Source organism: Acinonyx jubatus, chromosome D4 (assembly GCF_027475565.1).
Source record: "Acinonyx jubatus isolate Ajub_Pintada_27869175 chromosome D4, VMU_Ajub_asm_v1.0, whole genome shotgun sequence".
In the NCBI taxonomy this organism is placed as follows: Eukaryota; Metazoa; Chordata; class Mammalia; order Carnivora; family Felidae; genus Acinonyx; species Acinonyx jubatus.
In genome coordinates, this window is record NC_069391.1 from 64,346,573 (window position 1) to 64,373,791 (window position 27,219).

The 27,219-nt window shown below is 43.6% G+C and overlaps 1 protein-coding gene across 6 annotated transcripts in view; it reads right to left on the bottom strand.

Annotated features, from left to right (window-relative positions):
- Positions 1-27,219, bottom strand: part of AOPEP (aminopeptidase O (putative)) — a 341,245-nt gene that overhangs the window by 36,007 nt on the left and 278,019 nt on the right. Inside the window, exon 14 of one of the 6 annotated variants that reach the window (XM_053205176.1) lies at positions 2,264-16,247. The exons of the other annotated variants lie outside the window; for them this stretch is intronic. Within the exon in view, the coding sequence (XP_053061151.1) occupies positions 16,173-16,247 (75 nt within the window). The 3' untranslated portion in view covers positions 2,264-16,172. Of the gene's footprint in view, positions 1-2,263; positions 16,248-27,219 lie in introns of those variants that run through there. 6 annotated transcript variants of the gene reach the window in all.

Genomic DNA, 27,219 nt, shown 5'->3' on the forward strand with positions numbered 1-27,219 from the left:
TTAACCTCTGGTATACATGCCCTTTCACAAAGATATCAGCATTTCTGTGGAAAAACACCAGCACATACCAGCTACATGTAACAAAAGAAAAAGAAACAAATGAATATTAAACTTGTAAGTTTGATCCCTCCTGCAGAACCAACGTTCTTGGATCACTTGGAAGTATGTAAGATGTACAGAGACGTGGAAGGACTGTTTTTCTAACAGTTTATAGATTATATGAATGAAAGGGAAACAAACTACCCGGGGCATCTTTCTAGCAAGCAATCTGCTCAATTCTTTACTAGTACCGGTGAAGGTTGCTAACTGTTCATACTAATATCAGCAGAGTGGCTACCTTCCTATCCAAGGGAGGCAAACACCACAGGATTGTTTCCTGGGTGCAAGAGCAACAAGCTTCAATGCCTAATGACTGGCATGTTCGCCAGAAACAACCAGAATATTTCAACAGCACACAAGAGGCCAGTCTTGTTTACAATCTTATAGCAATCCCAGTAGATAAAGGTCACCAGAACAGATTCCAACAACAAAATCAAACACTGCAACTACCATCAACTACAGTAACTATTTCAAAGATTGGGAGAAATGTATTTATCAGGAATAAGGCATTTCTCAAAGAGAGATATACTTCACAATAAAGTCAAAAAGATAACATGGCCCCAAACCCAAGGAACTCTCAGGAAGGGATGCGATCAGGCCTGTTTTCCCTAGAAAATTATAATAGCCCATTCACAGCTCTTCTGGGTATTAAACTCTTTGTGCTAGCTTAAATGTACACTGGAATTTTCAGGATGAGTAAAATTATAACCGTAAAGTATGTGTTAGAAAGACTTTAAAAAACATCAAAAACAAAAAAGCCTTTCTTACTTTACTTTCCAGTACTAATTTGATCTTTAAAGCAATGTGCATCCATTTTAGAAGAATTACTCAACAACGCAGAAGTTTACGTGAATGATTAAAAAAAAAAAATGCAATGAACTATTGGAGAAATAAAAGCAACCACTACAAAAATGTTGCACAAAATAGGGTATATGTCTCAAGTCTTTCCCTTTCATTACATTTTTTTTTCCCAAACACAGATTTTAAGTTTTTCAAATTTTCAGGCATAAGTACAATTTTCAGTTCCACTCCATGCATTTACCAGGATATACCTGAAAATTTCTCCATTTTTAAATGAAGGAAATCTTAACTGTTCACATTATGAAACACTAACTTAGTGCCTTAGTTTGTTACAAAATGTGATTTTTGTTTAGCAGCTGTTTGCCTCTCTAAATGTTAATTAAGACAAATACCTGAACACAACTTAGTTTCATTGCAGTAATCATTTAAAAAGTTAATCTCTTTTAACAAGGAAAACAACTAATTCCAAGTTAAAACAAAGAAACAACTAAAACCAAATGGAAACACTTTCAAATGCTAATGTGCCTACCCCGTTTAAAAGGATAAAGCCCTGAATATAAGATAATATTCTTAATTAAACACTTAAAGTAGATCAGGTGCTTGCGAAATACATAGAAAGGACTTCCCAACACTTGTTCTGCAGATGAAATAAACATAGTGGGCAACTGAGAACCAACACAGGGAGAAACCTCTTTCAGAAAAAAAAAATATTTCCCCCAAAACTTATCCTTCCAAAATTCCCCACTGAGCCAACATCTAAATATTTAAATGGCTTTAAAGTCTTCCTTAGCTAAGCCAATCTCTTTGCGTACAAGACAGGACAGCCTCCTTTAAATTAGTAAAGAACATTAATCTGCTTTTCAAAAGTGTAAGAACGTAAAAATCATTCAATATAACACTTTTTTAAAAGTTTGTTTGAAAAATCCATGTTATCTTCCTTCAAATAATAAACAAATATTCCGCAATAAGAGACAGAAAAGAATAAAGAATTTTTACAAAATATACCAAAATGACTCATAAAAGCAAACCCCTAACAGCCAAGTACCCATGCTATCAGCCTCATCACTGACACAAACTTATTTTAACATTTACTTTTAAAACCAAAAAGCTACTGTCGATTAAGCTATTGGTCAAAGCTGCAATTTTGCTTTATATTACATTGCAAGGTAAAGAGCAAGAGTTAAAATAAAATACCACATATCGTCCTGAAAGTATCTCCACTTAAGGCAGAGTTCTCAACATCAGAGGTTTCATTTCTCGTTGATTCCAAAACTGTTTGCTCAAGCTATTATTATAATTACCATTTCCCCCTTTGGAAGCCAAATCAACAGCCCTACTCCATGAAATTGTTATTTATTGGGGGGGGGGGAGGAAGCAGTATTTAGGAAACGTTTGCCCCCCCTCCCCCTCCTAAGCAGAGCGCTGTCCTCTGAGGGCCAGCACTGGGAAACCACCTGCGCAGCACTCTGCACTCCCACCTCTCTTCAAAGCGGGGTGGGGTGGGAGTGGGGGTGACACCTCTCCAAGGCTTTTCAAAAGCAAGTCCCTAAACGCCAGTATCAATTCCACAGGTCCCGCTGGACGATGCTGCCCGAATTCTACACGTCTCGCTCCACGCTGTCAACCAACTTCACCTAAGTTTAAAACGAGGGAGGACTACACTGACATCTGTCCCCGAGCACATTTGTCTCTGAAGCAAAGAATGACCTAAGTTAGAAAGCAGGGGACAACAAATTATGAAGGGTGGAGGGGGGCACAAAATTAAAGTACCTAGCTCCTAGGAGCCTACGGCTGTTGCGTAGAATCAATGCGCGAATAACGCTCTCCGGTTACGAAGCCGAGACCCTGGGTGAGCACGCCGGATGCCTCCACGATACGCACAGAAGCCTTTTCGCCAGGAGAACGGAGCACCCAGCGTCCACCAGGAAGGCGCAGTCGGTCCCCGCAGGGAAGAAGAACAAAAGGGATTTAGGGAATCTCTGGGGTGCCCAAATGCCTGGATCCGAAGCCGGGAGCACCCCTAATACAAGAAGGTTTCAACCAAAGCAAGTCGTGTTGGCTCTGGGGCCCCACCGGCCGCGGTTCGTCTTCCCCGACCCGGACCCTCACGCGACACGAATCGCCAAGCCCAGATAAAGTCCGCTCCCGCGCCAGTGTCGGGGCGGCCTCGCAGCCCGAGAGTGGGCCCATGCGCCGCAGGGGTCAACCTACCGAGGGAGCGGGTGGTGGGCGGGCTGCCGGGACTCTCACGGAGGGGGCGGTGTCGTGGTTCCGCTCCGGCCCCGCCCAGCCTCCCCCCAGGCCTGCAGGTGTCTACCCGGCCGCGGCACCCTCCCGCACCTGGCTGCACCGGGCGGGACGGGGGGGGGAGCTCTCGCCTGGTGCAGGCGGTAAGACTGCCTTGCCTCTCTTTAAACACAAGCGTCCTTTTCCTCCGAACACAAACAGCAGGCAGTAGGGGCGCCTTCAGCGGGCGAGTCAGAACCCGGGTCTACTTGCCTAATGACCTTGGGCGCAAACTGCCAGTTCCATTCTCGCATCCCCCAAAACTCTACCCAACTCTTAGGGTGTCAAGAATACTGGCCAGCGTACTTCTGGGCTCGTGACCCACTTTGGTCCTTGGCGTGAATTTACAACGGCCCACCCTCCTCCCTTATGCTTCCCAAGAACCAACTGTGCCCACAAGGAGACAAGGAGCGTAGAGCACGGAGTGAAACCGGTGACTACCAAAGTTAATCACCAAACGTAAACCAAAGCAGCTCTTCATTCTCCCTCCCTCCGTGGTTTGTAGCGCCTCCCGTTGTGCGGGCCCCAGGGCCTGGTCAGGCCTGCGTGATGGCATGGATCTGGATTATAAACCCATGTTGCCCAACCCCACCGGGCAGGTGAGTGTCGCTTACGCACAACTCTGATTCTGGCCGCCTCTTCTCTCTGTTCTCTGACACAGTGACCTGTATGCCCCAATGTGTGTCATTCAATACGTTCATTTCCAGTTCCAATCCTCTCAGCCGGTCAAGCTTTTTTTGCAAACTGATATGAATTGCTAATAACCAGTCCCTCTGCCTGGAATGCCCTCAGATCCCCCTAATCACTTTTCAGGGGCTACCTTTTTCAAGAACCCTTCCAGAAACAGTTTGTGCTTCCTGGGTTTTATTCTCTCCCCTATTCCCACGTGAGCAGTCCCGCTCTGACGTATAACAGAACTGTCAGTGCTGCTGTGCACACACGGAGCTTCTGAGCTCCTGGAAGGGCCCCCGGAGGTCTTTTCTTTCAGTCGCCCCACCCTCAGCACCCAGCACAGCCAATTTGCATGATGCGGAATTAATGTAACCTGTCTTGCAACAAGATCAAAGTTTCAATCTTGTGCCCATTAGCACTGATTTTAGCAACTAAAATGACGAACATTTGTTAAAACAGGATCAACTTTAAAACAGAAATTCAAAGATAATTTTTTTTTTCTTTTTTTAAGCCTTACACCATTAATTTCACAGGCAAAGAAAGCCATTACAGGTAAATGTCATATCTACTTCAGGGACATTTTCTACTCGGAAGCTGTTGACAGCTTAACCACGGCAGCTCCGCTTTATGCAAATACAGATGGTGCTTTTCTCCCAGAGAACTTCACACATCTGCTATCTCAGTTGATTTTGCCATGGCCTTGCAGACATGGGCTCACACCACCCAGGGCCTTCAAAAGAGATGACTGGGGCAAGGGCCCACAGAAAAGTCAAGCCACTTACACACAAGAAATGCACACAGTGCTTAAAACTATGTAAAACTTTTACAGATGTGAGCACCAAAAAGGATCTTTATAGTGCTAAAAACAGAGTATCTTTGTTTTTTAAATAGAGTATCATTTTTATTGGACATTCTCCTATGAAGTGGGGTGTTAATGACAAATTATAACACAAAAAATTCACAAGACAAAACATTAATTCAATTATTCTCAAGTCAATGAAACTATAATTGGATCATTCTTTTGAATAGAGAAATGCCATTTCCCCCCAAGCTAAAATTATACATATGTGTATGTCACACTTAAAGTGTCTTTATATTTACTAGTTGACATTAGATATTACAGTAAAATAGAAACCCACTCAAGCTAAAAATAAAGATCTTTTTATTTATTGGTGTTACATACCATGTGTGTTCATGTACATATATAATTTTTCCAGATAGTAGTTATAAGAAACCTTAGTAAGAAGCTATGAAAACCCACTTCTAATACCACACAGCCTGTATCTACTATCCAACTCTATGAACTCCTAATTCACTAATCTCTTACATTATCAATACTCTCTAGTGTGGTAAACAAGATAATGGCCACACCCTGATCCCTGGAACCAGTGAGTACTTTAGGTTGCCCGGCAAGGGAGAGTTAAGGTTGCTAATCAGCCGATTTAGAGATGGGATGATCCTGGATTACCGAGTGAACCTGATGTAATCACAAGGTCCTTAGAAGTGAAGAAGACAGGCAAGGAAGAGAGAACCAGAGAGACAGTAGCGTGAGAAAGACTGGCCAGGCCTTGCTGGTTTTGAAGATGGAGGAAGAGACCATGAACCAAGGACTGCAGGGACCTCTAGAAACTGGAAAAGGAAAAGAAGTGGATTCTCCCAGAGCCTCCAGAAAGGCCTACTGACACCCTGAACTTCGCCCAATGAGAATGATTTTGGACATCTTACCTCCAGATACTGTAGGTAATAAATCTGTGTTGTTATAAGTCACAGAATTTGTGGTAATCTGTTACAACGGCAACAGGAAACTAATACATGTGGGTTCTAAGTTCCTCTTAGAATCAACCTCACTGCTGGTTTGTGTTTGGCTCAATATGTGAGGAAGATAAAAACATTCTTTAAAGGCTCTCAGCTACACCTGCACTCTGACCAGTTTCCTCCTAAGAGGGGAGGATTCCTTCCTGGGCCCTCCCCTCATCCCCAAGGACACAGCTTCATAGGGAATTTCAGGCTTGACTCTAGTGGCTGAGAAGTTTGCTGGAGTCGGTGGGCTGAGATGAGAAGAAAGCTGGATAGGGGGTCTAAAAGCCCTTTAGGGTCTGGTTTCTAACTGCTTCACTGCTTTTCTAGTGCCATGGAGGCCAGGGCAGAGCATGTCAATGAAACAAAGGACAAACATGAAACAAAACGCCATGGGCAACCACGTCTTGATCAAATCTAAGAGTGATTCAAGTTAATAAGTAACATAACCCCACCACCTTTTTCATGGCTTTAATTATTACAGCCAGTAAAAAATATTCAGGCCATCCCTGTTTAGTGATGTTTTATTTACCCCTAAAGGCTAAAGTCTTCATTAAAAGCAGAAGAGTTGTGTTCAATTCAACACATATGGTGAGATCACAGCCCAGTTTATTATAGTTTTTTGAAATGTTCACTCGCCCTCCCCCCAAAATCCACACAATCGAGGAATCTGAATACACAGCACTGCAATTACAATTGGCCCGTATCAGATTTTTAGTACATAATTGATTTAAAACACAAACTTATTTTTGAATAGATCCCCATGGTTTCTATTTTTCTAGCACAAATCAATCTTTTCCTAAGGCCATTTCTTCCACTGTTCAAAGGGAACAAAGCTGCTGTTGAAGGGGTTTTCCTTTGCCCCAGATGTTTCACTCAGGTGTGCTAAACCTGGCCAAGTTCCTGAATAGCCTGACACCGTGTGGTTGCAGAAGCCAGACAAAATGCCTGAGCTATAAAGGAACAGGTTAAGAGGACAGAGCAATCCACATGTCCACAAGATCAGTGCCATTAATTTCTTTTTTTTTATGGTATACAGACTTTATCACGGAACTGCCCAATTATGTTTTCCAAATTTCACACTTTATGTTTTCCAAAGAGAATTAATGAGCCGTATCTTTCCAGGTAAACTCTTCACTGAGGGAAGAAGTGTAATTCTTTGTCATGTCCTATATTAGAAAAGCAATTGTTTCCAATCATACCTCACTTGGATCAGTTTTTTTTTTAAATACCTTTGGCTCTCTTTTGGCATTACTTGGTCTGTGAAGCTAAACCAGCAGGAGAGGAGCTGGAATCATTCCAAATTAAGACCCTCCCTCCTGCAAGAGAGGAAGGCTGAGCGGGGAGGGGTAGTTCTGTCAGGAATGGCCTCACCTCCATGAACACTCAACCGGAGGGAGGGGGAAAGCATCCTTACCAGTAGGTGTCTCTTGGAGCACTTGGTCAGAAATGAGCAAAGGAGTCAGATCTCCCTGCTCTTTAATCCCAGGGATGGAGGCAAGTTCTGGAGAAGAACTGGAAAATGTGGAACCTCAGGCACTGGGAAGCAGCCCAAGATGAAACACACTTGGACCTGGGCCTTGACATTTTTCTTTAGAAAAAAGTGCTTATCATGTGGCTGTACAATGGTCTAAATGCTGGAAGCATTCAGCTGGAAGCTAAACTTGGCTTTGTGTTTGACCATCCATTTTTATTAGCAGAATTGCACACCGTGAAATACAGCCCTCCTTCGTCCCTAGTTCTCAGAAAACCATTCCTGATAGCAATGTAATTCTAAAGGGGAAAAAAACCCACAGGAAAAAGAGGCCGGGCATTAAATTTTACAAAGCACAGGAAAGTAACTGATGTTTGATTATGTATGGACGGTTATTCCTATCAATGTAGACACAAGCCTATGGGAAGGGCTTGGGGAAGCAGGGCCCTCTGGTGAAGCTGTGGCCTCAAAGCCACCTGACCCCTGTGCTCCTCTCCCCTCCTGAGGTCCTCTGGAACTGAGGAGAAACCGTCTCCACCTGGTGCTGCTTGTGTTCGAGGAGGGCTAACAAGACCCGTGCTTCCTCTTCTAGCCCTTCCTACAAGCCCCTACTGCTATTCTTATTATATTCCCAGAATTAAATTAAATTAAATTAAAATAGCATCCTTAACATGCTTTAGTTCTGTGGGAAAAGGAAATATATCAATCATGTACTAACTTAAGAAATTTAACATCCTGAAAAGTTTTTACAAACTCTGAGAAATAAAAAATAATGTCAGCAATCTTAGTCTGCCGTTACAAGTCACTGTTCTTGACAGTAAATAACACCAGGGGCCATTTTAAAGACTTAAAAATTAATAACATGAAAAATGAAGGAATGACAATAAACAAACATGATGTCCATAGCAGGGGTAAACAAATTAATAAACTCTTAAATTGTTTCTATTGTATAGCCTGCCCTAAAGACTTTAGGAGAAGTATTATTAAAGTAAAATGTTGTGGGTTTTCTTTTTGTTTTTAAGTACGTTTCAAGCCTAGTGTGGAGCCCAGTGCAGGGCTCGAACCCATGACCCTGAGATCAACATCTGAGCTAAGATCAAGATACAGCTGTGTAAAAATATGAATTTATTAACCGTTTCTATTAGTAACACAGTATATTGATTTATAATTTGCAAAAATAGGACTCTTAAACCCGCCAGTGCAGTTTAAATCACTTCATTTTTGTCCTGTGAAAATAAAGATTATCTTGTGGACACCTCCTTTGAATACAGGACATAATACAAAGATGGCAGGATGTCTGGCTTCCTCACTAAAGGAGAGTTTTGAGAGGCACTCAGTGACTTGTCCAGAGGCACAAAAGCTAGAACCCTGCTGGCAGTTCATCCCCAAAGCCTCAAACATTGTTGCTACTAGACAGAAAAACTCTCCTCATAGATCTTAATGTTTATTCTCTAATATTACCTCTCTTTGGACCTTTCCCAACTGATCCACACTCCTTGAGATGCAGACTCCCAAAGTGCATAAAGCATACTGTCTGATCCCCTCCCAGCCATTGCACTATTAGATATTTAGAGGCACTGGGCAAATCCCCACAGGTGTCCCATTCAACTTCTGTCTGCCCAGTGGATCCACAATAACCCTGCTTTCAAACCTAGGGCTGGGAGTTTCCCACATGAATCTAAACAGTGCCTGGTCTATCAAGATCACTGCGACTGCCACATTTACTGGCAACTTTATTAAACCTGCCTCACCTATAAACTCGCCACGGTTATCTTGAAGTCCGAATCCCCAACACCAACAGTCAGCCACAGTGATTCAGGGACTGCTCCTATCACTTCCCTCCCTGTGGCGGTGTAGGCCCCGATCCATCCAAACAGGACTCTGTGAGTCCTGAGAGCCGCTACAGGAAAAGGTAAGATAAGCCAGTATTCAAGAAACCATCCAGTACCCCTTCATGGACAAAACATGCTGCTGTCAATAAAGAGATCTACGACTTCTAACAATCTTAATACAGGACAAATTAAAAATACAGGAAAAGAAATCTCCCTTAATGAAAGAAACCATTTCCATGAGGAGATCCCTTCTCTTGCAGGGGATCCTGGAAGCAGAATACCCACGATTTGTTCATACCATAGAAATATTAATCATTTTGCAACAAAAGGAGTTATTTACAGCTGCTTTGTCTTCACTTCCTAGATTTAACCACCAGAATCTCTAAATAGCCAGGTAGTGGCCTGGATTTGTTTGCTGTAGTTACCAAGAGTTGTGGCAAACAGGGGTTATGTCATTAGGCTTTCTATCATTGTATTCAGGAGGGGTTTTTTTTGGTTGGGGAGGGGAGGGGAGGGGAGAGTTTATATGTTTATATTCAGATTTAAAATTTCTGCAAGTTGCCTAGAAACCAAAGCACAGAAGAATTCACAGTCTGATGTATGTGAAATTGCAGCTGCTGGAAACAGCATGTTCTCCCAACTACACTCTGGGCTGGGCTCATTCCTATCTAGCTCTGTCATTCAAGGTTGATGGGATCTAGTTTTCCAGGGCGTTTGGTTTAGTTTATACCATCACCTTTGGTATAATGACAGGAATCAGTGTTGTTTTCCACCTTGCTTGAATGTACTTTATTCTTTAGGAAACTTCCGTTCCTTCTCCTGTCTCAGGACAGTACGTACATGTAGCTTTACTTTTGAGAGATACAGGCCTTGCACAGAGTGAGGATGGGTGGATGGGTGGGTGGGTGGGTGGGTGGGTGGATGGATGGATGGTTTCTCACACTGAAAGCATTCTTCACGCCAAGCAACTTTCACCGAAAGAGCTCCATGTATTCTGTACACATTGGAGGTGCCAACATTCCCCACCATGGCACCATACTCCTGGTCACATTCGGTAAGTAGGGGCCCAGTAATAATGCTGCTCAGGATCACGATGAATCAGCAAGTGAAGCCAGATAAACGTTCAGGAATTTATGAGCTTGTCTGCCAGGTAATGGGCTACACTATACAGATAAATCACTTATAATGTTGCCATAGTTTTCAGGATTAAGCACTTCCTTCTCCAGGAGCGTCTGAAGGACTGCAGAGAGCAGCTGAAGAGAAATAAACAGCACTTACGGGCTTTTCCTTTCTAGTTTAGCAAACTGGACGATTTACCATCCTGTCCCCGTCCCTCAGCCATCTCCTGGAGGCACTATGCCCAGAACAAAGATGATGCCTTATTTACTCCACAAACTGAGAGGTGGAGAAGAAAGGTGAATATTCTAGGGAAAAATGCAAGTTAAATTTCTGTAGCACACCGGAATTCATCAAGCTCTGGTGCCCAAGATACGGTGTTATTTTTTATACTATAATCTCAAACAATACAACCTTTACAACCGAATGTGGCAATACTTCTGATGACTTATATGTCCTAAGGACACAAATATTTTCTGTAGTTACTTGTATAGCCTATTATTTTCTATCAATGAACTCTAATCAGCTTTTGGGTAAAATAAGCAAAGGATGACTTCAGAAAAAATTCTTAAGATAAAATAGACACTGATAAAAGAAAATCCTTTCTTTTTTTTCCCCAACTTAAAGGCGAACAAAAAAATACAAAGATGAACAAATAAATACATTTTTCCTGAAACATCATAAAACAGTTATTCATAACCAAACTACCAATACCGTTCTGAGGTCATGCTGGTAAAAAACTTCAAAAGCCTCTGTAGGCTCTCTACAATCTTCATGCCCACAGTAAGGCTGGAGACACCTCACACATGTGTGATGTTCCAACAGAACAGGGGCATCCAGGTTTCAAATGAAAAGTTTAACAGATGCTACCACTTTCTGCAAGTAGCGCATTCAGAATGCGCAACCTGCCCAAACGCAGTGAGCATCTGATCCCCTAACAGTTGAGTTGGCAAGAGAGGGACATTCAGGGCCTGGACTGCTAAAGTGAGCTGTGGCCAGGCTGGGACAAGGAGGCCAAAGGGCTCTCAGAGCCACAGCCCTGCCGCCACCCCGGCTGACTTCCAGCCCTGTGGTCTCCAGGTCAGATCTGGAGCTCCTGGGCCAGGTTTCCTCCACTTCTCCGTTGTGTCACGCCTGGTGACGTCTGCAACAAACTAGTGTTCTCCCTGCTTAAAACAAAAATATCCCCACCATTCTGGTAGCTGCTGAAAGGAATACAACACCACACTTCTGGTTTTTAAGAGCAAGTAAATACACACGTTTTATGGCCAATTACATATTAAGCTAATTAGGGAGCAAGGAAAGATTTTTTACAAAAAGATTAAATACCTTTATAAGGGATGAAGGACATTCCCCCACCCTCCATTATGATTCCTGTCATTTTAAGGGTTGCTACTCTTAGAAAGTTATTTAAAATTTAGGATTTTTTTCCATAGGTGACAATTAAAAGCAAGGACCTTGGAACCTGGGTGGCTCAGTCGGTTAAGCCTCGGATTCTTGGTTTCGGCTCTGCCCTGGCAGGGCGGGGCCTGCTTGGGATTCTCTGTCTCCCTCCCTCTCTTTCCCTCCCCAACTTGTGTTCTGTCTCTCTCAAAAATAAACAAACATTAAAAAAAAAAAAAAAATCAAGTGAAGCCTACCAAATTCCATCTTCAAGAATTACAACCTCAGATAATAAAATCAAAAGATTGTATTTTCATACTTTCAAATAATTAAATTACAAAAAATGTCCTTCAGAGAAACCAGTAAGATCTTGCAAAAGCAAGCAAGCTCACTGGAAGATTCCAACTGCCCTCAAGCTTAGAGAAGCTTAGGCTTACAGGAAATGTGCACACACAAAATCACAGGTGCATCCTCATAAAGGAACCCTTAAATACAGCAGGAATTCTTAAAAGACACCTCAATTACGAGATAGCAAAAATCTGGGGAGATTTAAAACATGAGTATTTGTACAGTCTTTTGTATTCAAGAGAGTTCAGTGTGACCAACGTCACAGGAGCCTCTCCCCGGGGTCTGCAGTCTCTCATTTTCATTTTCTGGATGAAGCATCTGAAAGCATGTGGTGTAGGGGGCGAGTCTGGGTCAATGAATGATGAAAGGGCAGTGCCTGCTCTTACTGACAGACAAGCTATGCTACGCACTGATTTCTTTTAGAAAATATTGTTGGGCGGCTGGGTGGCTCAGTCAGTTAAGCATCCGACTTCAGCTCAGGTCATGACCTTGTGGTTCATGAGTTTGATCCCCACATCAGGCTCTGTGCATGACCACTCAGAGCCTGGAGCCTCCTTCGGATTGTCTCCTTTGCTCTCTGCCTCTCCCCTGCTCACACTCTTTCTCTCTCTCTCAAATAAATAAACATTAAAAAAATTAAAATATATATATTGTGTGAATCTGGTGTCAACGGGATTCATTTTTAAAAATAGCAAGGCACCAGTTCAAAGGAAATTCCTTAGAGAGTTACTACTGCTTAGATCTTCAAGGTGTTCCAACTGGTCCTCAACCTGAGTTAGTTTCTGACTGCTCCCATAGGATGCATCTTTGGGGCAGATTTTTCAAATACGCCAACAATTAATGTCCAGTTTCAGGGAAAAAATGAAGTGTGACTACTGTTAGAAATGTTTTTCTTCCAAATTATTAAACGAAATGCTAGATGTATAGGATGTCTTCCCACTTCCCTCCCAGGTTCATAACAAAACCAGAAACATATCAATCAATCCAATCTAGCCTTTAGCAAGAATCACAGCAAGGCCTGCCTGTCAAGCTCCTCTTTCTAGAGATGTGTATTACATCACCGAAACAGTATGTGCTTTCTCTCAGTGTGGCTCATGTGAAATCAAGGACTGTCAGTTGATCAGAATTGAAGGCATAATCGTTCCAACCTTTCTCCATTAAAAAAACATGAGGATATTTACATCTTCCAAACAAGTGCCTTTAGCCCACATAAAAACTGATGAGCCAAAGGAGGCCTCACAGGCCACAGTGCATGGTTTAAGGGAGAAATTATTAATGCCCAAGTGCAGTTTCAATACTAGCTCATCTTTACTGTTCAACTGTTTCACCCTCACCCTTTATGCCATTTCTGCCCCATTTATTGTCTCAAACTGTAAGGAACATGGTCTCAAATTCTCTCACCTCTGTGATCTGTGTCAGAAAACTCAATTTGTATTTACCAGTTTTGCCCTTTCTTATATCTTGATGTTATTTTTCAAGTCAACCTATATTACCAGGAGGGAGAAAATGGGGGTGAAAAAGTATGTTTTAGTGGTTGTCTGAACCCATTCTCCTTTGTGAAGGATCCACTTTATGAAGATACCTAAGCTCTTATTCAAAAGTGTAATAAGAATAAAGATGAAGTAATCACTACTTACATTTTGGCTTTGAACAAGAAATAAAAGTACGATTAAGTTTCAAATATAACTGAAAACCCCTGGTTTTCAAATATGCACCCTAAAGAGAAAACAACATGAATGCCAGGACTCGGAACCAAATCTCTAAACAGAAGACAAAGCAGGGACACGTGTCACCAACAGGTCACATAGAAAGCAAGTCTCTTAATTTAGGGGACAGAACTGCACTAACACAGGTGACAGCAAAATGGGCAGAGAACATACAACATGTTAGAACCCCTACTTGATTAAGCAAATGATGTGGTTTGACATTATAAACTGCTATGTACAGTATACTAAATTTAATGCCCAACACAAAGAACTTTGGACATTTGACTTCTGGCTATATGATTTTTATCATTTCTGTATATTAAATTGTTATGTAACTCATACTCTAGTCCCATTTCTGATATGGCACAAAATAAATACAAAAAACAGCACTGTGATTCACTGAATCTTGCCAGATTCAACATAAAGCTCATATTCCTAAATGTCAAATATTCCCAACGGGATCCTTCTGGTGAAAGGAATATTAAGTAGACTAAATTTATTATTAATTAGTGTCAGATAATTAACCTAGTATTTCATTTTCAAAGAGGGGAAACTGAGTTATGGAGTTAACATGAAGAGTCACTGACCGATACAGAGAGGACCACACACACGTAAGCCCATCAGTGCTACTGGGTTAACACGTCACCTGGTGGAGAGGCCGTCTGGTAGAACATGACTGGGTGGAAGGAGAGGGAAACCGGACAAGTAGATTTCGCAGGACGGAAGGAGTCACCAGGTGGGGTGCAGGGGAGCGGGGATAAGAGAGGAGAATGGAGAGAGGAATGCTGGGCACCCTGAGGGGACGAGCCACCCAAATCAACAGGTGGGGGGAGAGGCTAGCACCAGAAAGGGGAACAAGGGTATCAAAAGAAGGGGTGAAACGAGGACACACTAGGTGGACACCTTGGACGTGCCACCCTCCAGCCTCTGTGACCCAGTAGGAGAGAACTGCCTCTGAGATTAACAGCACATGGTAGCAGGGCTATTCTTAGTGATCTGTGCTGACTGGAGTTGCAGGTACCTGCCCTCAAACCACGTAAGGCGTTCCTCTGACTCCACTGTTTCTAACTGAAATCTCCTCAGAAACTACACTGGTGCTCTAAAAAACAGCCATTCTAAAACGAACTCGGGTGTTCCAGCACTTGGCACAGTATCAGGAAAGCCCGTCCCCATTATACACACACACATGCACACGCACATCCACAGTCAGTAAAGACCTCTGGGAATCTTTCAGGGCAGCACAGCCTATAAAATCAGTGAGAAGGCTATTTTATCATAGAGTAAAGGCTATTTCATCACAGCACACAACTGGGTACAAGAAATCACCCTGCCCTGACTTTATTCAGTCATGTATTTACCGATTTGTTTCAGAGAACGTGTCTCTATTCCTCAATAGCACCTACTGTTTACTGGTTACAAAAACTAGCCTCTGGCACTCCTGAAATGTGCCACGACTGAATCCCGTGCCTCAGAAAGACCTACAGAGCAGAGAGTATGCTGGAGGAACATCAACTCTTCTGACCAGTCCCACTGGACACCCAAGGTGAGGGTGAACAGCGAACACTGCTGTCTTTCCAAGGACAGAGAAAAACATCTCCAGATTTTAGCCAGTGGCTTCTGTGTCAATAGAAATACCTCTGAATGGCAGAACGGCAGACCGTACTTAACTGAGAACATACCCACGAGGCATGTTTTAAAAACAGGGCTATGGGACCCTCTTGTTTCCCTGGAGGCAAAAGCCCACTCTGCTCCAGAAGGGATAGGCTTTCTGATGAGCCACAAGGCCCCACAGACTGCTGGGTGTGGAACAGCTCCTCCGCACCTGAGGAATACCTGGTCGACCCCAGGGCCCCAGGGGGGGCAGGACTTGCACCTACAGCTCCAAGAGGGGTGACCCAAAAAGGAAAGCCACACTACCGGAAGCATTTGGCCCTGGTTGGTCAGGACAAATGGGGCTTTCTCAGACATACACAACAAAGTGTGTTTTCAGGCACACTGGAGAGTTTCTGGGCCACTACACATGAGTCTGATATCCTTGGACTTGTGCCTTCTGATCAAGCCCCTTTCCATGTTATGGTTAACACAACAGGATGAGAGAAACCACAAAGTACAAAAAACTACAGGGGACTGAGCAACTTATTCATGCCCCCTATAAGCACTGGAAAAAGATGTCTTTAGCAGAAACACATGTAATCAAAAGAAAGGGTGGGGGCTGTGGAACACCCAAGCCCCTCAGGGTGGCACAAGGTCCACAAACAGGATAATCCTCCAAATAGTGGGGACAAGTTGAAAGATGGGGGAGCAGATAGCATTTGCCTGTTGGAACGGAGATACATTTCCAAAAATGACCCTCAATGACATGATCCAGTAACAGTTTAGGAAGCTCGTGTTTTAATTCTGCCACCCTCTGGGAGCTGGGCTGGGAAGAGTATTCAAGATGCACAGGGAAGCTTCTGCAATTCTTTGGTTCCTCGGGGGACTAAACCCCAGTGGCCCCTTTCATTTTCATGACTGTGCAGCTCTGACGTCATGCTCCACCAGCTGGCACTGTTAGGGCATTGCCAAGGAGCTGTGCACCTGACCTTTCACGGAGAGCCACGACTCGGCAGGTTATCAGCTGCTGTAAAATTTTTCTAAGGGACTTGCTTTCTTCTCATGTTAAAATGAAGACCTACTGGACATCACATTCTGGCATGCTGGGAACACGTGGGCCGTGCCTAACCAAAATATGTCCTGCAACAAGAGAGAGCCTACCTAAGACTCATGACACTCTTTTTAAACTAAAAAGAGTAGATGCACCAAGAGCAAAAGCAGACAGACACACTGACTCCATTTAAGCCAATACTGGTAAATACTGAAAAATCCATTCATCGCCAAAATAATCGCCACTATTCACCCACACAGATTTGTGTATGACATTCACTTTGTGTGGTAACACTACCAGGCCCGTGACGATGTGTGTGTGTTTGCGCACACGTGTGTACCTGCACACCCCAAGGATGAAATGGGCAATGCACATGCCAGACTTTCCACTAGCCTGGGACAAAGCCTCTCTGGGAGGGGTTTTCACCAATGTAGAGAGCAAGATAGCCAGAAAAGCCAGCCTGGCTGCAAAAAAAACAACAAAAAAAAAAAAACAAAAAAAACCAAAAAAACAAACCAGAGGCACGGCATCAGTTATACCCCTGTTCAGGACTCAATTACACTACTTTGAAGTTAAGACTATTTGCATTTTAATAGAAGCCAGAAAAGACAAGATGGCTGTGTAACTGCATATTCCTTAAAAACAAGCTGGGAGTATCAATTTCAGCATAACTCCTGAAGTGGAACAGAAATAGCCCCATATTTAACTGCTGAACAGAGGCTCATCTTCCATAGTTCCCATACTGTGACTGCAAGCTCGACCCACAAGTCATGAGGCGAGCTGGTAGCATACCCTCAGATCCTGAAATGGATGTCTGTCTGATTCACATCGAGAGAGGAAGCTGAGACACAGCATGTTGCTGCCACTGTTTACATCAGTGGCCACACGCAGAAAGTCAAAGGTAAAAGGAGTAACCCACAAGCGCTGGACACCCACTCCTGCCATCCATTCGTGAGATGGTGACATTGCGTTTACAAAGGTTTACTCTAGTACACACAGGGTCATTTCCACACAGATTTAGTTAAGGTACACAAGTCCCTGGGAAAGCCAGGATTCCAGCATTCACTGTCAAGCAAGTTAACTTTTTATGAAAGGTATAAAACAGACCTTTCCAAAAAGGCAGAATTTCAAAATCACTGAATTCAGTTAATTAGGAAAAAATAAAAAGTAGCCTGAATGAACCACCTTTGAAGTCATAAACACAAAACACACTCCCATTCTTTTTCAATAAGTTTTTTCACTAAGAGACTTAAAAGACAAACACCAAAATGTTAAGAGTAAGTAGCTCTCCGGGTGACTGGATTACTGTCAGTTTTCAACCCTCTTCTTGATCCTTTCCTGTATTTCCTAAGTCTTCTCTAATTGACAGTATACCACTTTTGCAACAAAAAAATGTTGATTTTCTTGGCTCACGTTGGTTTGAAACGGGAAACAGAGCTAAACATGCTGAAGTAAAAATACAGGAAAGGTGCCACACAGGAGAACAAACTGAAGTTACTTTGTGTAGAAACTGGGGACATACCACTCTGCACCAGTTAGCTCAGCACTCGATCTAGATGTCCAACAATTCGAGCAACATAAACTGGGATCCCCAGAGAGCCCACCCAATCAGCCCCGTGGGGCGGGCATACTGTGGCCCAAGCTACCCTGCAGTGTCATTCAGATTTTACCAAGAAACTCTCAAAGGCCTACGCATGGCTTAGTGGAAACTCAAGTTGTTCTATTAACAGTGGACTTGGGTTATTACAAATAAACTAAATTAAAATTAATTCCAAGTCCCTGCCCCAGTAAATCTTTCTCAGGAGCTTCCATGAGAAAGCTGAATTAATTTTTTTCCCTCCTTGTGTCCCTAATAAGCTGTTGGAGAAGGCACTTATAAGCACTGAAATGCCCAAAATATCAGTAACAATTAGAAGGAGAATAATTAGTATCGGAAAATCTGCAAACTTGAATCAGTGCTAAGATCGTTAGGAGCCGGTCAAATATCACGTCTCGAAAACCCAGGGATGAAGAGGGACTGGCATGGCACAAAGTGGCCCAGAGTGATGACAGGCTGGCAGGTGTCGGAGGGCCCAGGAGGGGAAACCGTCACTCACAGGGAGAAGGACACTTGCAGGTGAGGGCTCCGAGTAACTGCCCTGCTAAGAAAACACAGGCCCGAAGGGGCTGCTCCAGTGTGTATCAGGGGGCACAGCTCCTTGTCAGGAACACACACAGACAGAAGGGCCAAGGCTGTGAAAACTGAGACTGGTAAGATGATTTAATGTGTGCGTCTATGCAGCGCCCCTAAGGAATTAGGTAATGTCATCATGAAGCCTGACAGCTAAGTTCTTCACTCTCCACTCTGCATCTCTTCTCAGAAATACGTAACGAGCCTCGTGACCATCCCCCCGCCCCCCTTCCCTACTGAGGGGAGGGTTCTGCACTGGAGGAGACAGCAAGTAGTCCCAGGGAGTACTACAGAGCCCACAGGAGAATCCATTTACAGCAAAGGAGCACAGCTCAGTGACATGCAGCACCCCGCCCTCCACAGGTATCTGCAAACTCAGCTCCCCCTGCACCTCCCATCACCTGGGACACCCCCTTCCACACACACCTGTAACATGGACTGAAAGCCTATTGGAACGTGGAGCCAACGGCTCTCATGGTATCAGAAACAATGCCTCGCTTTTAAAACTAACTCAAAGAGAAATCTTTAGATAGCCTAACACACATACCACAAATAATGGGAGGGAGAACTTAACAGAATGCCCCATCTGTAACATAAAGGAGAAGTCAAAGGAAAGCAGGTCCAAATGTAGTAATGTGCACTGCGGTATGTACAAACCCGTGAACCCTAAAAGACATAATGAAGCAATGAGAGGCCTGAAGAATCCCCATACACACACAGCTATTAATGCAAACTGAATCAAGCATGCTGTGTAGTTACTCAGACACAAAAGCATTCCCACTGAGGACAAAGTTTTCTGAAATGGCAAGCACTTTGGGGAAAATTCAACAACATACAATCCTCACAGATTTACTTGGCAGTCACATTCCTAGAGAAAATTGGTAAATATTAAAACTGTGTATACAAGAGAGTTAGATTAGAGCCAGGATTTTCACCTGTGTAACTCTCCAGCAGGCACCTAGACGCTGAGGAAAGCAGCTGATTCCTCACCACCCTGAGAAGAACTACGACTGTAGGTACACGGTTCCTGGATGCAGCCCACTAATGGCCACAGTGCCCCCCAACTGCCGTGATAACCACATCATCCTCATGGGGGCGATTCTGCCCCTTGAGAACTACTCCTTTATACCAAACTGCTCCCACATGTCAAAGTGCCAGAACAGATATGGAGACTAGGACAGTTCATGCCAATTGTATTCAGCTGCAGTGGTCTCTTCAGCCATCAGGACATAGGAGAACATCTCTGCTGCTGTTTCCTTCCCATGGACTTCTGTCACTTGGCACTCGGGTACCCCTCTCATCCTTTCTTCTTGGGAGGTCAGGTGCTCTCATCCCTGAAAAACCGTTATCTTTATCCAGTCACTGCTAAAGCCAACTCTGGACAAGCACAGATTCAAAAGACAAGCAGGCCTGCAGGTGTCCCGAGGCACCCATGGAGCAGCCACAGACATCACCCAGGAAGCTTGGCTGTGACTAGGACGTGCTTAGAAAATGCTTATTTGATAAGCTCACTGCCAGAATAAAACACACCTGCAAATCCTAGAGTACACAAAAATAATAAGCAACTTTTACCACTTGGTCTTGAAAGTGCACAGAAATACCTGCCATGTCAAATTATGTGATAAATTATTCCTCCACAACTTTTGTGATGCCTCTGGAAATGGCCCAGATTCATACAAAAACCTCAACTTGCATTTTTAACAAAGAATGCTTAAAAGCTACCTAATTCTATAAACTAGAAACTTACCATTTGATTATTTAAAGTACCATAAAACATGGTTCTACAACACATGTGTCTACTCTATATTAAGACAATCTGTATAGTTAGAAATATAAACTTGGGGCGCTTAGGTAGCTCAGTCGGTTAAGCATCTGACTCCTGACTTCTGCTCAGGTCATGGTCTCACGGTTCGTGGGTTCGAACCCCGAGTCAGGCTCTGTGCTGACAGCGTGGAGCCTGCTTGGGATTCTCTCTCCCTCCCTCTCTCTCTGCCCCTCCCCCACTTGTGTGTACTCTCTCTCAAAATAAATAAACTTAAAAAAAAAAAAGAAATATAAACTTATAACCTTTTGTCTGAACAGAGAAACTAAAAACAAAAGTCCAAAAAATAAAATCCCTTCTCAAAGTAAACTAATTTAATGTTGAGACAATTAACAGCACACATACACACATACCCTGCATACTTCATATCAAGTCCACACACACACACACACACACACACAAAACATAATTAAATGGAACACTGTAAAACTACTGCAAACTATTGCACCACTGACTGGTGGTAGACCCCGGAGATTAGAGAAGACAGAGTACCAAGGACTACAATTTCGGTTAAATTGTGTTAACAATGCTTGAAAAATTGCAAAAACACTAAAACAGTTTCTACCTTTCTTTTATGCATAGAATATCAAATAAAAGCTAAAAATTAAGGTTATTCCTTAAATATAGCCTGTGGTTAGGGTGTGGAGAAACTAGAACCCTCATACATCACTCACTTCTGGGAATGTAACAGGATATAGCTTTTTTGGAAAACAATCTGGCAGTTTCTTAATAAGTTACACATAAATTTACTGTAATACTCCTAGGCACCTACCCAAAAGAACCGAAAACACATGTCCACACAAAAAGTTGTGTGAGTCTTTATAGCAGCAGCATCTATGATAGCCCCAAACTAGAAACAACCCGAATGTCTATCAAAGAGTGAAGAGACAGACAAAATGTGGTATATCCATCCAACAGAATACTACTCAGGAATAAAAAGGAACAAACTACTGACACATGCTATAATATGGGTGAACCCCAAAAACGTTATGTTAAGTGAAAGAAGGCAAATGTATTAAAACCACATTGATTCCACTGATAGGAAATGTCCAGAAAGGCCAATCTATATGAAGAGCAAGTAGATGACTGGTTGCCCATGGCTGGGGAGCAGGGGTGGGGGGAAATGGGGAGGGAGCCATTGCTAATGGGCACCAAGGATCTTTCAAGGACGACGGAAATGTTCTAACACTGGAGTCTGGTGATGACCGCACAACTTGGCAAAATTATTAGAAACCAATGAATTACACACTGAATTTCACACTATTTACATTACACAAGCTGTTGAAAACATATACACACATATACCCATAGAGCCTACAGCTGAAGCTCTGGACAGCTATGAAATGTTAAATCTGTGTTTTGGTCATCCCTCTCTCTTGATTCCAGACTGGAAAAGATGACATCAGGCCATTAACATTATGAGAATGCAGAATTTTGCTATTCAATTTCCTCTTAAAGATAATAAAGGAGCATGGCAGGGAGGGAGGCACACAGGGGGAGCAAATAAATCTGCTCTTTCCTCATTATGGAGTTCAAACCGGGTCATGGCCCTATTAGCCGGTAACTACGAGTAGCTTACTTATTACTGCACACTGCCGGCGGGGACTGTGCTGGGGCCTGGGAACGCAGAGTCCACTGCCCTATGAACATAGGACCTTTGTAATAGGCAAACCTAGGCCAGGCACTAGGATAAGCATGCTAATGGACACTCTGAACAATTAAGAAATGAGAAACTAGGGAAATGCTTATATTCAGTTTATGTGCCGAAAATCTAACACAAGCCACTTACCTCCCAAACCTCAAAGTTAGTTTTATTTGTTAAAATGGGTACCTACTTAATAATTTTACATAACGACAAACTTCAGTCTGGTAAACAGGCACACCGTGTACGATGCCCTAAGACGACCTAGCCTGCCTTCCCCTCCCATCTCCTACCGAGTCCACTTTTGCCAAGCACCTCCTAAATACACTCACTGCTTTGCTCAGCTGGGCAGGGCCTTGCAGCCAGGGTGCTAGCTGCCTTCACAGCAAGGTAACACACTGGATGGCATCCGGCACCGTTCCTGTGCACAAGGAACAGGTTCTGGGCACTGTGGGCTGATGGAAGGGGCAGGGTGACAAGCACATGGAATAGCCCTCTAGGAAATGGGTCATGGAAGAAACAAGGACAAGGACAAGGTAGTCAGTATCCAGAATCTCTGACCATCCATAGCTAGGACACCAAGACTGCTCCTGCCATCTACTCACGGGAGGTCCCGCCGCAACCCATGATACCTGTGCCACGTCTACGGACAAGCACCTTCAGGACCACCTTGTACAAAAGTTTCTGAGTAGGAAAAATAAACAAACAACGGTAAGTACACAAGTGATGAGAGGACCGATCTGATAGAAATGGTAGACAATTATCTTCTGTTGAAGTTGGCAGGATAAAAATCCATCTTAAGAAAAATGAAATGCTGTGAAGAACAGTAGAATGAGCAGGAAAACGGAAACGCTATATTTATCCTCCTCTCTCCCACCACTCTTGAGTATTTCCTCTATTTTCAGAAGCAATAAAACCAATAAAACTGTTCCCCCTACCAGCAATCTGCCTGTACTCGAAGACACACTGGCCGGCAGGGCCCCCACTTGGCCCAGAGTATAGGAACATGCCATCTCTGGGGCAGTCAGTGCTCACACGGGGTCACAGTGCTGCCCTCTGCTGAGCTCCCCCCCCCACCCCATCCCCCATGAAATCCTTCCAGTGGCTCTCGCCACTCACAGAGAGGTAAGGCACTGCTTGGGAGAAAACGGGGACAATGTTCCAGCGACCGCCTCCTCAGGGGGCCCCACAATGCCCCTTACTGCTAGCAAGCCTGCAGCTGAACTGCTGCTGTCAACAGAGGTAAGAATATTCCAAGAATGCCAAGGACGAATGAAAAGGACCAGCAGTGTTTTCCCATGATTCATTCCCCTCGTTCCAAACCTACTTTCTCTCTCATTCTTGAATCTCTTATTTAAAATAAACTTCACAGAGGAAAAGTAGGGATCAGGTGAGTAAAAGCAGCAACGTGCATAACCTGATAGAGCTAGCTGGCTAATATAATGTTGACATGAAAATTATCCTACATAAAAAAATAATTTCTTTCCCATAAAAAATTCAAGCCTGTTCATAATTTAGAGGGTATGTGGAGTTTCAATCCTTAGCAATTAGGGAGCAAAGTCAGTCCACTGGGTTTTGTCCAATGACCCTTTTAACTACTTGAAAATGATGTCTGATTATCAAATAATGTGATGGCTTATCTATAAAAACTTCTTTCTAAAAAATATTGATTCTTGATTTACATAAGCAAGGACATTCTGAAAAGCCTTTTTAAATCATGCATAATACATTACTTATAGTTGAGAAAAACACTGGGCCCATTTCTTCAGTGTCTAAGTGGGTTTCTATTAGTAAGTCTGCGCCTGGGGAAACTCACTATTCGGAGCCAGCTCTACATAAGAATAATAGTTATTGTAAACTCAGACCTCTATGGTTGCTGGGGGGCGGGGATATCTCAACGCTTATTTTTGATAACTTCCTGGAATTCTACAGTGCTCAGACACCAGCACTGTATTTCTGGATAGCCAGACATTTTGATGACTGAGATGACTTTAATTAAGACCTCAACCCAAATCAATAAAACCTCTCTGAGGACTTCCAACTAAAACTGTCTCGGAGGAGCCTAGTGGAAACTTCCAACAGAACCCAAAGCAGCATTTGTCTAAAGTAGAGTGGCCCCACAGAGCAGACTCCTGGGTCAGCTTGGGAGAGAGGTGCACCTTTAGGCATAGCTGAGACCTGCCAGAGAAGTCACTGGGCTGCCTCCCTGGTCTTAATGCTGGGGACACTCCAGCTGGTCCAGAGATGCCAGGCTGATGTTCCCAACGTGGCCATTCTTCTGTGGCTACATTTCTTGATCTATCCTACTGCTTCTCAGGGCTCCTTCTGTTCTCTTAATACACCACATATGATAAATGCCTTTCACCCCTGACGATGGTATTGGAAAAGCCTATCACCAATAACGCTGATAACTAGTATCCGTGAACAATGATCTAGTGGCAGCTCTTTGCTAAATGCTTTACAGTAACCATTTTACGGATGAGGAAATTGAGGTTTACACTGGCTAGTTTGTCCAGGGTGAAACAGCTAGTAAGGGATAAAGATGGGATTTCAATTCATCTATCTGACTATGAATTCCATGTCGTGAAGGACAATAGAGGGGGAGAAATGTACTGTACCATTTCAGTTCAATTCTAGGAGCACAGATGACCCATAGGCATCAGTGGTGGCCATCTCCAAAGTTCTGTGGAGAAAGAAGTTAATGGAAACCACACATGTTCTGAGAAGAGGGGAAAAAAAGTGTCCATCCACAACAGATTAACATTTTTCTTGCTAAGAAAACTAGAGTCAGAAAACTTTGGGAGGTAAATGCTCTTGACACATGAACTCTTTCTACTGAGCTATTATTAAAATAACCACTTTATTTTGATTTTCAACTATTTCTGATACTAAAATGAATGGTCTTTAAAAAATGAGGAAGTGTTTCCATATATGCTGGTAACTGTTTTTCATAGGAAAAAGTCCCATCAAAAATAGCATAGAGATAACTCCTTTATTCTTAACCCTCTTGTAAATGACATGCCTCACCCTCCCGATTATTGGAAGTTCCTTTTGAATACAAATAATTTGAACACTGAAGTTTGCACATATTTATAGTACATCCCCTTCTCTTCTCTGCAACAGTACACGATCACAAAACAGGCTCGATACAAAAAACTGGAAACTGAGAAATTATGGATACATGTTCAAAATCTACAACAATCACTAAGTTTACTCTCCTCCCCTCCTCCTGTTTTAAGAATGCGAACACAAGAGTGAGGAGTCCTGCAGCAATAAGCCAGATCTCTCTTCTAGCATCTCCAACTCTAGCAGGATGACGGCAGTTCTCAGAAAAGTGACTACGAAGTTCAGCGAAACTAAACAAAAAACATATCTTTCACCCCCTGTTCTGGAGCCTGCTTTGCTCCACCGTCACTTTTTCCACCAAACCTCTCCCTCAGATGGCTCACAATGACAATGACTTTGCATTACGCACAGGGAGCATGAGTCAGACTCAAACAGTGCCAGCTGTGGAAACAGAGCCTGCAGCTTCCCTCTGAGATGGGAGACAGTGGTCACAACAGCAGGCCTCAGCCCTAACCTCCCCTGCTTGGAGGCCAGAGGTCGATGGAACAGGTAAATGTGTGTGCACATGCGTGTGTGCGTCTGCATGCATACCAACCAAGTTATATGTGCGTGCGGGTGCAGCAGTAATCCTTTGTTGAAGGACAGTTCAGCATCATCGAAATTTGTCTTATGATAATCTGGTGCTCTAGGACTGGGTAATGCTACTGTTGACCAAGCCACGGACTTGATCTCTAAAGAAGACTCAAAGTGTACCAGATCAGCAGTGCAGGAATCTCATCCCGTGCCTTCTCTCCAGCCCCTTTCATTTTGCTGGGAGTGAGGGGACAGGGTGCCTTCTGCAAATCTAAGGCAGCTCAGTACCCACTCCCCCTTTTCGTCTGCCCATTTGGGGCACTATCCTTCTGTATCTGCCAGCTGTGTTGCAGATAAAACACAAGCAGTTTTTCCCCTAGATCATAATATTCCTACTCACTTTGCCCTGCCAACAGTACAGCAAGTTCTGGGAACTAAACCTTTCATAATCCAAGTTCAGCACTGGTTTTATCAATACTGTTTTGGAGGTAGAGGTGGTTTGATTTGGCCTGTAAGCCACGAGCCAAGTCAGAGACACTGAAGAAAAACATAACTCTAAATGTGCGATACATCGAGGTAGGAATATGTAGAAACACAGAAAGCAGCCTTGCATTTTACAATAAACATTGAAGATATCTGCACAGACTGAAGAAAAGGCATTTGTGGGTGTGCCTTTACCACATTCCAAAATAAAATGCCTAGTAATCTGGTCACACTTATGTCTGATTAAAAAAACTACCCCAACAACATTTTCGTGTTGCAGTTGCCTGGCCTGTGATAAGCATCACAAAAACTTCAAATAATCTGTGCCTTGTAAAATTCACTCATTTATTATGAAAAGCAAATGTTCACGTCCACCCTTGCAGACACCCAGTTGTCTCACCATGAAGTCTTTCTCTGTGTTCGGACATGACTGAGCCCTCAAAATCAGACCTGGCCCGTGCCTACCCAAGCCTCTGTATGCTAGGAAAGGGCCCTCACTCCGAATGTGTTTCTAGGTGACAAGGAGTGGCCTTGTAGGGACATTCTGAGTCCCCCAGACCTTCTTTCCAGGCCTCCCGCAGCTGTCCATGCCCTACAACAAAACAAAGACCAGCGGGACCCACTTCTCACCTGGAGTCCAAAGCCGCTCTGCCCCCGTACCCTGCTTTGGGGGAAGTGCCCAGGTGAAGACAGCAAAAATGGGGACAGACGCGGGCTCTGGTTCCAGGTGGGCACTCCAGCCTGGGACCGAAATGTTCTCAAGGCCCCCGTGTTTTCACATGTAGAAAGGCTGGCCTTGGAGAAGCCGTAAGGTCTTCCCTGTGTCTAACAGCTCCATCCCGTATGGCCTCCCAAATAAAGTAGTGTGAAACCGGAGTTGTTCAACTTTCCATGGGACATTCCCCTCCATTTCCCCCCTCATGGTCCTGCGCGCTTAGGACCTCCAGTAGCTCTCATAACATTACAGCCCTGTGCACGCTCCTCCAGTCATTTTAGACAGCTCCAGGGGTGGGGAGGCTAGTTTCTGAAGTTCTCAACCTTTTAGCTCCTGTTCTGTGCAGCAGCCAGAGACCAAGATGAAATTTTTCACAGATCCAAAAACCACGTTCCCTTTTAACACTTAGAAACTCAACATGACCAAGAGTCATTTCAGAGAAAATCATCATCTCACAGAAAACTATCTAGAATTCACTTTTTGTCATGAAATAAACACTACAACTCTGGCCAGCAAAAGGCAACAGAAGTTAACTGGAACCTTCTCTTCAACATGACCTGCAAAGTGACAATGGAGTCGGGAGGTGTGCC